The 12,586-nt window shown below is 39.6% G+C and overlaps 1 protein-coding gene across 3 annotated transcripts in view; it reads right to left on the reverse strand.

The window, feature by feature from the left end:
• LOC139129476 (adhesion G protein-coupled receptor L2-like) overlaps positions 1 to 12,586 on the reverse strand; it is a 133,110-nt gene that overhangs the window by 64,047 nt on the left and 56,477 nt on the right. Inside the window, exon 1 of one of the 3 annotated variants that reach the window (XM_070695115.1) lies at positions 1,540 to 1,828. The exons of the other annotated variants lie outside the window; for them this stretch is intronic. Within the exon in view, the coding sequence (XP_070551216.1) occupies positions 1,540 to 1,545 (6 nt within the window). The 5' untranslated portion in view covers positions 1,546 to 1,828. Of the gene's footprint in view, positions 1 to 1,539; positions 1,829 to 12,586 lie in introns of those variants that run through there. 3 annotated transcript variants of the gene reach the window in all.

Below are 12,586 nucleotides of genomic sequence, written 5' to 3' on the forward strand. Positions count from 1 at the left end.
AGGACACTACTAATCCCCGGCACGCAGAACGCAACGTGCGGAATACATCGTCAACACAGACGAATGACAGACAGTGTTATCCCAGCTCTAGATTCGCGCGAGGGGGGTGGGGCATACAGTCTGGGTTCACAACACAATGTGGAAAAAATGAAAAGGCCATCGATGCTCACATGATATCAGATCAGTCCAGTTCGAAGTAATTAAGTCACGACAACATACGTAGGTGCGCACACAAAGAATCGCGGCATTGTCGTTTCTTTCTGTGACTTTAAATCTCCCAATGCTGATTGTTTATGCAGAGACTACTCGATGAAGTGTAAAACGCCTCTCATACAAAGAAAGAAGGCTTTAGTAGGGTAGTTAACACCTACGTCGGTGCGTGGAGTGTGAACATTGAAAATACCATTGCTTTGCCAACATGACGCAAACTCAGCGGGGTAATCACTCGGTGAGATGAGGACATCGTGGTGTACGGGTTGATCATCTGTGACATTAAAATATTCTTTACCACAACGTAGAGGAAATTCGGAAAGGGATTCAATTGAATGAAAGCGGGAGAAACAGTAATATGAGAGAGAGAGAGAGAGAGAGAGAGAGAGAGAGAGAGAGAGAGAGAGAGAGAGAACGGGCATGGATGGCGACCCTGTACCATCCCGTCACAAGAATTTCTTGCACATATGGCAGTCAGGGATCAAATTGAACCCAACCGAAGAAGACTGACTGTTGTACGATTCACGAGAACTTAAAGATTAAGGTCCTAAGCGTGGAAGATGGGAATGACCATCCTTGAATCATATTGAGCAGATTTCTAGCAGTCACCCCTTGTGCATGCAATAAGCGTTTTTTTTTTTTCATTAAACGATTCACTAGCTAAGTTCTTTACCATTTTCAGGTTACACGATTTGAACCGCATACTCAGACAAGGGCTATGATTGTCTGGTTGGTTGAAACGCCGCGCCAATCTAGAAACTATCACCGGAGCGATGCAGATGCATGAAAGCGTTACTCACATGTAAATAAATAAATAAATAAATAAATAAATAAATAAATAAATAAAATAGATGAATAAATAAATAGACAAACGGGAGGACATATAGACAAATAGAAAAATATATGGATAGATAAATGGATAGATATATAAATATGAAAATGAATGAATAGATGGATGGATGAATGAATGAATGAATAATTAAGAAATGTATAGGGAAAAGAGGGAGATGCTGGCTTGTCCACACTGCATGTAGCAATCGCCCGCATAGTTAAGGGAAAGTGCTGGCTGGAGGCGTTTGAACAGTTTTAACTAGAAGCGACTGTAGAAGATGACGGTATGCATCTGAAGCTCCGTCAAACGACAAAAAATAATACACACCATGAATTCCAAACAAGCGAAACGGGAGTCACTGCATACCACTTAACATTGTACTTGGATTTCGGGCAGTGAAAGTAATTTGTTCGGTGTGCCGCGATGATAACCGATTAACGCGGCCACCACCGTGACGAATCTCCCTAAAAACGCAATAGACCGTTCGCAACACATACCTTCATAACTATCCATGTAATGTTAACTGTAGGCACGGAGAGAGTCGTTTTGTGACGACGGGTTGAGAGTGTACCATCACACGAAGATGCGGTTTTTGGCCATCGCAGGTTTGGTTCAAATAATCGGGATATCCAGTCTCACTGCGAACGAAGCTCCGATGAGCGCGCGTCGGAAAGACTGACACAGCGACTTATCGCGAAGAACATCTCCAAGAAACGCGGCTTATCAGGTATGCGGTGTCGCCAGGGAAACGGCCTGCTTCTACCTGTGGGGTTTCACAGTGACGTCACAGCGGTGCCTCCTAGCTTCGTGTAAATAGATCCCCACATGCAAATTACGGTGAGAGTGACGCGTGTAAACACCGCCACCCCGGGTCGATAATTGTATTTGCTCAAATTACCAGCCACATTAAAATGTCGACAGTGCAGGGAAAAAGTAAACAAAAATAGAATCTATTTAAAATGGCATACTCTTTTTATGATGAGTCTTTTTATGAAATGTGACTGTTGGCAAAACTAAAAGTGAAATCCGACGATATCTGCCTTTTTGCGCGACGCGCGCTTTAACAAATTTGCGCGACAATTGACAAAGCGAATTTAACAAAGAACGAAAGAAACAAAAATGCACAACAATCGGAATTAGCCAATTAGTATGTAATGATATAATTGCCCGATTTCCGACGAAAGCGTTGAGCTCATAATTTCGTTCAAAATTGACGTCTTCCGTAGCTACCTAAATGAGTAAGTTTAACCGTAATTTTCCCACCAAAATTTTAGTGCAACATTCTACCATTTTTATGAATTTTCCTGTAATTTTTTGATAATTTTTAACAGAATTGACTCATTGGCTACAAATTGTTGTCAAATTCAGGCAAAAATATGAAAAAAAAATGACTGGAGTATATTTTGAAAGGTGACATAAATTGACTTCGGCGCTCAAAGGGGTTCACGTGACTGCCAAGGAGATCTACGGCAAAATACAGCCAATAGGGTGACTTGTTACATTTTAGCAATGGTCTGGTTCAGAGCAGGTAATGTTAGCCATAGTCATCTTGCTGCTCTCCATAATAGAAATTGAAAGTGAGAATAACTGTGATACAGTCACCTGTAATCTAAACGTGCCCATATATGGTCAAAGGGGCGTTCCTTGGTATTCAAAATGCCCATATGAGGGCGCTGTTTTTAAAAGCGGTCACCCGCTTAAAATCTGTGATTGGTTAGATTTTCTCTTTCCGTTGTAACTGCGGCAAAATTGGAACAGGTAACAGTATAACTTTAATTGTATTATTGTTGTTCTACAAAACTAATTCAGTTTCATATTCTTCTCAGTAACGCATATTGGAATTCCGAGGACCATCCTTTCAAAAACAAAAGATTGTGTGCGATTGTCGACAGGTCAATTTTGTCTATCAGACAAAAATTCAGTCAAAAAGGTTTATACGGGTATCACACCTACCCTGACGATTTGGATAGCTGGCACTTTTGACATCACGTGCTGTAGAGAGAAACTGAACGTAAACACAAAGAGGTTACTAAGTAATGTTTGAATTCGCTGCAGTGTCGATGTACATTCATGACAGTGACCGTAAAGATATGCCATATTCTCGCTTGCCGAGGGGGTGGGGAAGTCAACTGGCTGCCAATTAGATATTATTCCCTAATATTTTTCTTCGTTCAGCGAAGGAAAATACGAGTGACGTAATGACCGTGTCACCACGAGTCGGAGACGAGTGGTGACACGGTCATTACGTCACGAGTATTTTCCGAGCTGAACGAAGAAAAATATTAGGGAATAATATACTTATCACATGCACAAGCCAAGAATTCGTTATTTTTTGCAAAATAAAATAAGTTTTCCATGACGATTCCATGTTTAAACTTTTGAACTACTTTAGGAATAAATATCAGTACGCCGTGCACAAGTTGTCAATCATTTCCAGTCTGCAGTCGTCCGTCGTGTGCGTTAGCGCTCACGTTCGTTCGTGTGTGGAGCAAATGACAGCTCTCGGTCTACACGTAGGCTACCTTCCGCAAAGTTATACTCTATTTCAAAGATAGCATAGTCCTAGAAATTTATCACAGACGAAGATACGCTATTTTTCGGGAACAAATATCGACTGAATCTCGACGGCGCGAACACTGTAAACGTCGCGCCTGACCCTGTTTGCAATACGTACGGAACCCACGGTATACGACCAGCTTCGAGTTCGTTGTTTCCGCAAATTATTCACGTAATTCCTTCGGAATATACAGGCGTTACACTCTTGTGTTTACATTGTTCGGATTAGTAATGTCGTAGTCTGTGAAAATATCGATTTCATTACATGACTTTTGATCGTGGGAGAAACATCGGCCGCCATGTTGTTTGTTTACATATTTACGAGCACACCGAAGATCGACAAAAAAAGGTCCGACGCACCAAAATTGATGACATAGACGTGGGTTGTCGTGACGTAGAGCGACCAGAGAATAAATCCCGTATTTTTTGTTCGGAGACGACAAACTTGGCTTGTGCATGTGATAAGGCAATTATTATTTCACACGTCAGCGGCTTCACGTTTTTCAGTTGCCCCTAACTTGCTTGAGCCTCTCGTTGGTAGGCCAGAGGACACGAAACACCCCGGGGAACCACCGCATAGTTCGCAGTAATACGTGACAACGAGCCGTTGATAAGGTGCGATGATTTTGACAATGCCGATACGATTCGTTGCTGTCGAGTCCGACCTTTAATCGACTGATTAGAAGGGGTCGTATTTACTGTCACGAGGCCGACGACAAAAACTGTGGAAGAAAAGTTTTCCTATATACAGTCTCGCCAAGGGCAAGAAAGCACAAAATTATACGCTGTTTTCGAAGTTTTCCAACTTAATTGTACTTAGTAACTATCAAGAAAGTAATTAATATGCTTATACTATTAAAGAATATATTCTGAACTGAAATATCTTTGGAAAGCATCGTGGCGGGGAAAGGTCATTGAAATATTCACGTCTTTTTTATATTTTCTGTAAATTTTTGTACTCTTATTTGTAGAAAACTATGACAGCAGATATTAGTTGTCATTTTTTCTGTGCAGAATGTATTTTTAACAAACTAAAATAACAATTTCACCCCAAACCATGATCCAAAAATATTTTCACATTGACATTTATGACAACCGTTACGGAATATAAAAAAAGAGCCGACACACACTCGGTGCGTTCTCTGAGGGACTGCCATCTTGTCATCTCATCACGTTTGACATTTCGGTGTTTTCTCTGTTGGTAGAATACGTATTTATTTCTGCCTCGAGGTCATTAAACTTTGTAACCGCAGCAGGCCACACATTGGACTAGAAGGTGGGCGACTTTCACCTTGGAAGCACACAAATGGCGGATGACATTATTATCGAAGAATGTATCATAACGTTCTAGTTTTGAAGGTGTTCGGTAAAACAGGAAGGTACTCCTGATGAGAATTAATATGGACATTTTTCGGCCTTGTCTAGTTTTTTACACTCCAACATACATCTGAGGAGAACGATATGCAAATGATCTGATTAACCAGGTACAACGTCAGTGACAGAGACTAGTAGTTCTGAATGCGATGTGGTGGCGGTTTCGCGAGATTCCAGCTGCGGCTCGCCTATCTCGTTCAGGCCACACCTGCGCAGATGCCACCACTTTTCATCCTGGTCACAAACGTTTCGCATGAAAAAAGTAACTTTTAGATAGAAACGTGTCTCCGAATGTAAAAGACTTGAACTGTTGCTCAAAATTTCCTCCAAAAAATCGTCACAAATTCTCTTACCAAAAGCAAAGGTTACCGTAAAAAGCTTGGTACTTGAGAAACAAATTCACCTGACATTTACCGGTATTTCAAATTCAAAATGGACACCATTTCTTTGTTAACTCTATACGTAAATGGAAGTTTCATTTATAAAAAAGCGAAAAGTTTTCTTTTTAAGTGCGGAGGAATAATGACGTCCCTCGTTGTCGCAAAAAGTCACAAAAATCGATCATTGCTTACAGGCAACAACCGGAGATAGCTGAGACGTACCGCATCACAAAAGGGACTCGGTAACTGACATTGGTTGTCACTCATGATATTTAGCATTTTTGTTTGAAGTATTAAGACTTGGATCAGCCTTTTCAGGTACTCCAAAAACGCTTATTCCTCTAAAAATGAAGTAGAAACTGTGACTAGACCAAGTTCTCTCTTCAGGTGGGCCCCATTAAGTTCTGAATTTCAAGGTATACAGTCACCTGTAATCTAAATATGCCCATATATAGTCAAAGGGGCGTTCCTTGGTATTCAAAATGCCCATGTGAGAGCGCTGTTTTAAAAAGTGGCCACCCGCTTTTCCCTTTCCATGGCAACTGTCAGTGTTGCAAATTGGAACTGGTGACAGTATACCTTTAATAAATATGTATTTCGTCAAAGAGACGCTCTGACCTCTGCTATGAAAGCGACCTATAGGCTGTTCTAGGGGACAATCACTAACCAAGGTGTCCGATTTTCTGTTAATTGCCATCACAAAATTAATTTCATCGTACCTCTTTACCTACAGAATTGATCGATTTATTCGTGTTCTGAACGTAATAGAAGTAGTGTCTTGTGAATATTTTATGTTTTTTTAATTAATGTGCAATCACGAAAATTGCATCGAGATTAGCGTACGCTGTTAAGCCTCGTTTTGACAAAAATAACTATATCTGGTAAATATTCGTCAAGCGAAGATATTTACCAAATGCTGTAAGTTTCCGAACTTCTGTAGGAAGGCTTGTCCCACTTGCCGAATTTTACAAATTAACACAATCTTAGGCGGTCCAGTCGGTTCACGCAGCTGCCTAGACGTCCCTAAATTTTCATAATAAATAGTCGGCTCGGCATTCCTCAGGTGAGTCTTTCCCTTTAACTATTTGTAGGTCGGTTACTTAAGCACTTTGCACTGTCCGGATATTCGGATAATTAGATATTCGGTGTAGTTTGAGCCAAAACTAGGATATAACCTCTGCTATTGACCAAAATTCCCGCTGTTTTTGTTTTTGAAAGGAAACGAAAGCGAATGTATGTTGCGACAAGTAGATAAGGGCAGCGCTGGTAAAGTTGATTTGAAGTTTCCTTTGGCGTGAAAATCAATCAAAACTGGTTTACACCTAAACGCTTGCTTGCATAATTATTGATCTACAGATTGCGCTTCTATGTCTCGCTTCGACAGCTGTGATGTAATCAATCAAATAGTTATACTGACGTAAGCATTTTAATACAGAGCTAAGTGTCAACATGTTAGTCAGATCCTTGTTCTTATCCAAATGTTCTGTAATGTGGTTCAAATCTGACACGTGAACACATCTATTACACACGTTTGTAACTGCCTGAACTGGTGGAAGCACGCAGACATTCTCGATGGCAGACAGATGAGATACAAGTACATGGTGGCATGCCTATTCAGTAAGCTTATATATCTCCTTGCGTCTATTGTCAAGCTATGCTAATAAGACTGTCCAACGTATGGTTCTGCCAAAACGCAAATCACAGTTGTCGCATGGGAACTTATGTGACCCCGTGACCCCGTACCGTGCGCGATTAGATTTATTTGAATCTATGATTGGGTTTGAGGACACAACTGTGCACCCGACATGTTCGCATAATTTATACAAAGTACACTCATTAATGTTGCTTATCTATAGTATGCAAGTATGAAGATAATTACTCATTATCAACGGTGAACACCAACGTGTCGCAATCGTCCACTGTATGCAAATGTACCAAAAAATAGCGGACTTCTTTCGCCTCATGGGTATTTGTTGTAACAGTTGCGGTTTTCTATTGCCGGGGCAGTGTTGGTGTTAGGTGACGCAAGCGCAGATCGTCTATTACCCATCCATTCACCTGGTTCAATAAAACTTAGACCAAAAACCAAGATGTATAGAGATGTGTTCAATTTTGTTACACGTATTCTGTTTGCGTGTACTGCCCTCGCCTCTATACAACACGAAATGCAGCGAATCTACACAAGCTGTCGCTATATCTGATTGTAATGAGATTGCTCCAACGGCCAGGCTACCTTCTGAGCACTGTATTGCATTATTGTCACATTTAATCTCATTACCCTCTATAGCAATCGATTATAGGTTTTGTGTCGACGTGATGTTTCATCAGGAAAAATGGCAGACAAGCACTTTCAATAGCTTGATTTGATGACGAGTTACCTGGCTTTGGAAGTAGGATAACTTATTTGTTACTCTGCATTCTTCCTGGAGTTCAAGTTCTAATTTCGTTTTGTGGAACATTTTGTGTTGTCTTATTGCGAACGCCGTCAATATTGTAAAGTAAATACCAAATTGTCAACATATCTCTTTTTTTCTGAAGACACCCACCCTCGTAATTCAAGTAAGTTTCCGCTGCCGGTTGGACACTAATTATGACAATAGGAAATGACGTACATAATTGCATAATCACCTTGAACCGTGTATGGTATTGCTACAATTAGAATAGAAAGTCCATGAAGGTAAAAATTGCCATCACGACAAAAGCTTTTGATAATCACATCCTTGAAAGCTCTTAATTTTTAAGCCCCTCCCCTCATCCGCGGCGAAATCCCAGTTTCGCGAACATGAATATGATCTTTACGCTGAAATGCACGGCTAACGAGCCAGTTAATGTTTACTCAATCGATAAGGCCTCAGTGCTTCGTTACGTATAGGGTTCCATAATTAACATAAATATGAAAGCTGACCCAAGAGCCGAAACAGGACTTATTGCCAACCAAAGTGACAAACCATTCAACAGGTGTCTGTTATATGAGTGGTGATAATCTTGAGAAACAAAGCATCGATCTCTTGACAATGTCTAACATTCCAAAACAAAGCTTATGGTGAAAGTAGTGCAGAATTATCGGGATGCGTTTTGTATGCACAGACACACACACGTGTATAATTGGTTGGCCGAATAATGTCACGGATTCATAACCCTCTATGGCAATCGATCATACAATTTGTGTCGACGTGATGATGTTTAATCAGGAAAAAAAATGGCACGCAGATATTTTTAATAGCTTGTGTTGAGGACGAGTTTCTGTGTCTGGATATTGTTGTTTTGAGCGTGTGACAACTTATTTGTTACACTGCATTCTTACTGGAGTAAGAGAGTTCTGACTTCGTTTTGTGAATAAAATTTGTGCCGTCTTATCGCGACGCCGTCAATATTGTAACGTAAATATCAAATTGTGAACATATCTTCTTTTTTTCTGAAGACAGCAACCTTCGCAATTCAAGTAAGTTTCCGCTGCCGGTTGGACACTAATTATGACAATAGGAAATGACGTAATACTATATAATTGCATAATCACCTTGAACCAAAGCCGTGTACAGGATATCGCTACAATTACCGAATCGAAAGTCAATGACGACAGCCATCTCGACAAAAGGTTTTTGATAATCATATCCATGAAAGCTCGTGTATTTTTAGCATCGAGTTACTCTAACACAAAAAAGCGATGTTATCTTTGTATAAAGGCTTTACATGATGCTGACAGATCTACGCTGTTAAAAAAATGATGCTCTGGGAAGTTACAGTGCTCGATGCCAAGCAGAGCTTATAAATAATAACATAAATTACTTTCAGTACAAAGTAATGATATCTGTGATGCATGAAACTTAAGTAACAGATATCATTACTTTGTACTTGAAGTAATTTGTGTTTATATATATATAAATATATATAAAGATATATCGAAGTATACAGATGTCCTCGTGGGAAATTACAGTGCTCAATGCAAAAGCAGAGCGTTATACATAGTAAGTCTATTAAGATCTATTTAGTATTAGATTTCATTACTTTGTACTTGAAGTAATCTGTTTATATATATATATATATATATATATATATATATATATATATATATATATATATATATATATATTTATGTATATCTGTGTGTGGGTGTGTGATCATCCTTGATAGTTTGCCAGACTGATGAACAAGACCACACTACTATCTCCTAATAACACGCAAGAGAGTTTTTCACCTACATTACTATATTGACGGAAATACATACATTTTCTAACATTAATCGAATACAGCGTTGGCGTTGAAGCGTGCTCGATGAAGTAATGGATTGCAAAAGTAATCAGATGAAAATACCCGTATTGTCTATTGTATATGTTTGATGTTGTTATGGCAACGATTTGAACGCGATATGGAAATTGAAAAGTGTTTGTTTCATAGCTGTATAAGTTCCCGTTAACTCTAGCATACACGCAGTCTTTTGAGTTCATAATGCGGCAAAAAGAGATCCCAGTGACGACACATGAAGTAACCCCATGGAGGCGTTTGCTTATACGCCGAACTCCACTAATGAAAGGCAGAACTGGAGTAGACATTGTCAAACAGGAAAGGTTCGACAACAAACGTACTGATCTTGACATGTTGACAAAGTAAAATGGTTAAGCCGCCTCGGTTTCGCATAAAGAGGCTGTCATTTGGATTATGGACACTCAAATGTTGACGTTACTAAAGCAAGAATGAATAAAAGGGTCGGACAACGGCAAGTAATGGTTCAGTGTCACAGCGATAGTAATGTTTTATTCAGTATAGAACGATCATCCACCATATCTATCTAGTGTATGTATGTATGTAAGTTTTAGTTTTCTTGTTAAATTTGTTTTTGTTATCTAGTGTGCTTGTGCATTTTTTTCCCTCCTGTGTGCAGGTGGTGACTCCTGGCCACTTTTTTCTGTGCATTGTATTGTTCTAGCTTTGTTTGTCATGTTTCATGTTGTTCTGCTTTGTATCAGTTTGTATGTTCATTTGAGGGCCCTGGGGAAGATAAGCATCTTTACTGAAGTTTACCAGGCTACCCTCGTTAAACAAGGTTTAATAAAATAAAAATAAAAACTAGTGCTGTGTGTCTGTCTGTCTGTCTGTCTGTCTATCGGTATGTATGTATGTATATGTATGTATGTATGTATGTATGTATGTATGTATGTATGTGTGTCTGTCTGTCTTTCGGTATGTATGTATGTATGTATGTATGTATGTATGTATGTATGTATGTATGTATGTATGTATGTATGTATGTATGTATGTATGTATGTATGTATGTATGTATGTATGTAGACAGATCGGTGGGTGGGTATGCAGGTATGCTGGTATGCATAATATAAAGTTGCATGCACAAACCCAAACTGTATCCACTGTGGCGCTCATCAGTCCTACAACACATTTCTAGGCAGAGAGAGAATGCAAGGTGATTGCTATGCATCACACAGGGATGAATAGCCGTGGGGTATTATTATTGGTTGCTTTCTCCGCCTTGGTCAAGATAATTTTTTTCATTGTGGCCGAAAAGGGTTCAGCAAAGCCAGTAAGTTCATGGTAGGTAAGGGGAAGATATAGGGGTCGAAGGTAGGCGGTAGAAATATAAGTACGTGTAAGGTATTAGCAGACACGTAATGAGGTAGTCACATATGAAAGTAATCCGGTTTTACACGCGGGCAGAACGCGAACAATTACGTGTACATTGCTTAGTTTGTCGGAGATGCGGCGCAAGCGCTACAACCAATATTTGAAATCAAAATATGGATTCGAAAGTAAATAATGTTATATGGGCTTAAGTATATGTTTACGTCATTCAGTCAGTACAAAATATAATTCGCTTACAAATACCGTGTTGAAAATAAAATCGCATTTCCTGAATAAGACTAATTACGTACTTGTTACGAAAAGGAGATAAGACATGCTAAGCTTACATAGTGGATGTTGGAACCTTTGGCGATAAGCAGCTTTGCTTGTATTGAAATTAGGGTGATGAAATGTGGACACAGCAATGAACTATACTGCGGGGAAAGTTATAAAAAACAGGTATTAGTGTTATTTCAATTTCCATCATATCCGTCATGAAATTTAATTATGTGTGAATAACTCCTCGAATCCATATTTCAGTGAAGTACACTGTGCAATGCTTTCTGACAATGGCGTGCTGAATAGGCGACAAGATGCGGAACGCATCTAGAAGTCTGATAAATCTGATTATCCTTACTGTGCGGAGGATATTGACCCTTTTAAGTTGACCATGATCGTAATTACAGAACACAATGGCAGAGCCGATGACAAAGTGTATCAGCGTATCTGTATTTCGAACGGCCATGATTGATTTTGGCGAGAAAAACTGCAGATGTAGAACTGCTTCTATAAATAGGCACTCCAAAATAAAAAACTTCGCCACCCCGCCAAACTTTCACTTCTTCGAACCAAATACCGTTATCTCATCAGAAAATCTCCAACGAATGAAGAAAGCCTATCGGTGTGAGTCAATCATGACGCTAATGTGGTATTTGCTCAGAGCCGGTGTGTTCATTTCCCAGCTTATTATGACGGATAACACTCTGGAGAGGTGCTGGGATGGCGATAATGAGGGTATCTCAAACACGCATGGATATAGACCCTCCTCGTAGATTAATGAGCCATGCTATGTGTAGATAGCTTGTTAATGAGGTTAGCGGGAACAAAAAGATGGATGGATAGAACAGTGAATCATTGGGTGGGTAATACGGATCATTTGTTATGAGTTGGAAAATGGATGTGTGATGTTGTGGTGTGAAATGAGAGAGAGAGAGAGAGAGAGAGAGAGAGAGAGAGAGAGAGAGAGAGAGAGAGAGAGAGAGAGAGAGAGAGAGAGAGAGACTTGAAACAGACAAATAAAAAGACAGTCATACAAACTATTATAAACAAAAAACACATACAGACAGAACAGAGCGACAAATAAAGACAACGGGATGCAAATAAAACAAACTAGCCGAGGGGGACTAGGCGTACTTGGAAGAGCTGCAATAATTCTTTTGCATCGATACATTTTTAAGGAGTCTATACACAAAGCCCCATCTAGTATTATGCATTTCAGTTCAACACCACCACATGCCTGTACCATTTAATTATATTTTGTGTATGTCTTACACATTCAGTGTTGTCAGATCATACATTGAAGTAAGCACTGACAGGCTGTGTAACCGATTTGGCTCTTCGATTTCAACCACAATCTGAATGCATCTTTTCTCCAAGCAGATTT

This window comes from Ptychodera flava, chromosome 3 (genome assembly GCF_041260155.1).
Source record: "Ptychodera flava strain L36383 chromosome 3, AS_Pfla_20210202, whole genome shotgun sequence".
Taxonomy (NCBI): domain Eukaryota; kingdom Metazoa; phylum Hemichordata; class Enteropneusta; family Ptychoderidae; genus Ptychodera; species Ptychodera flava.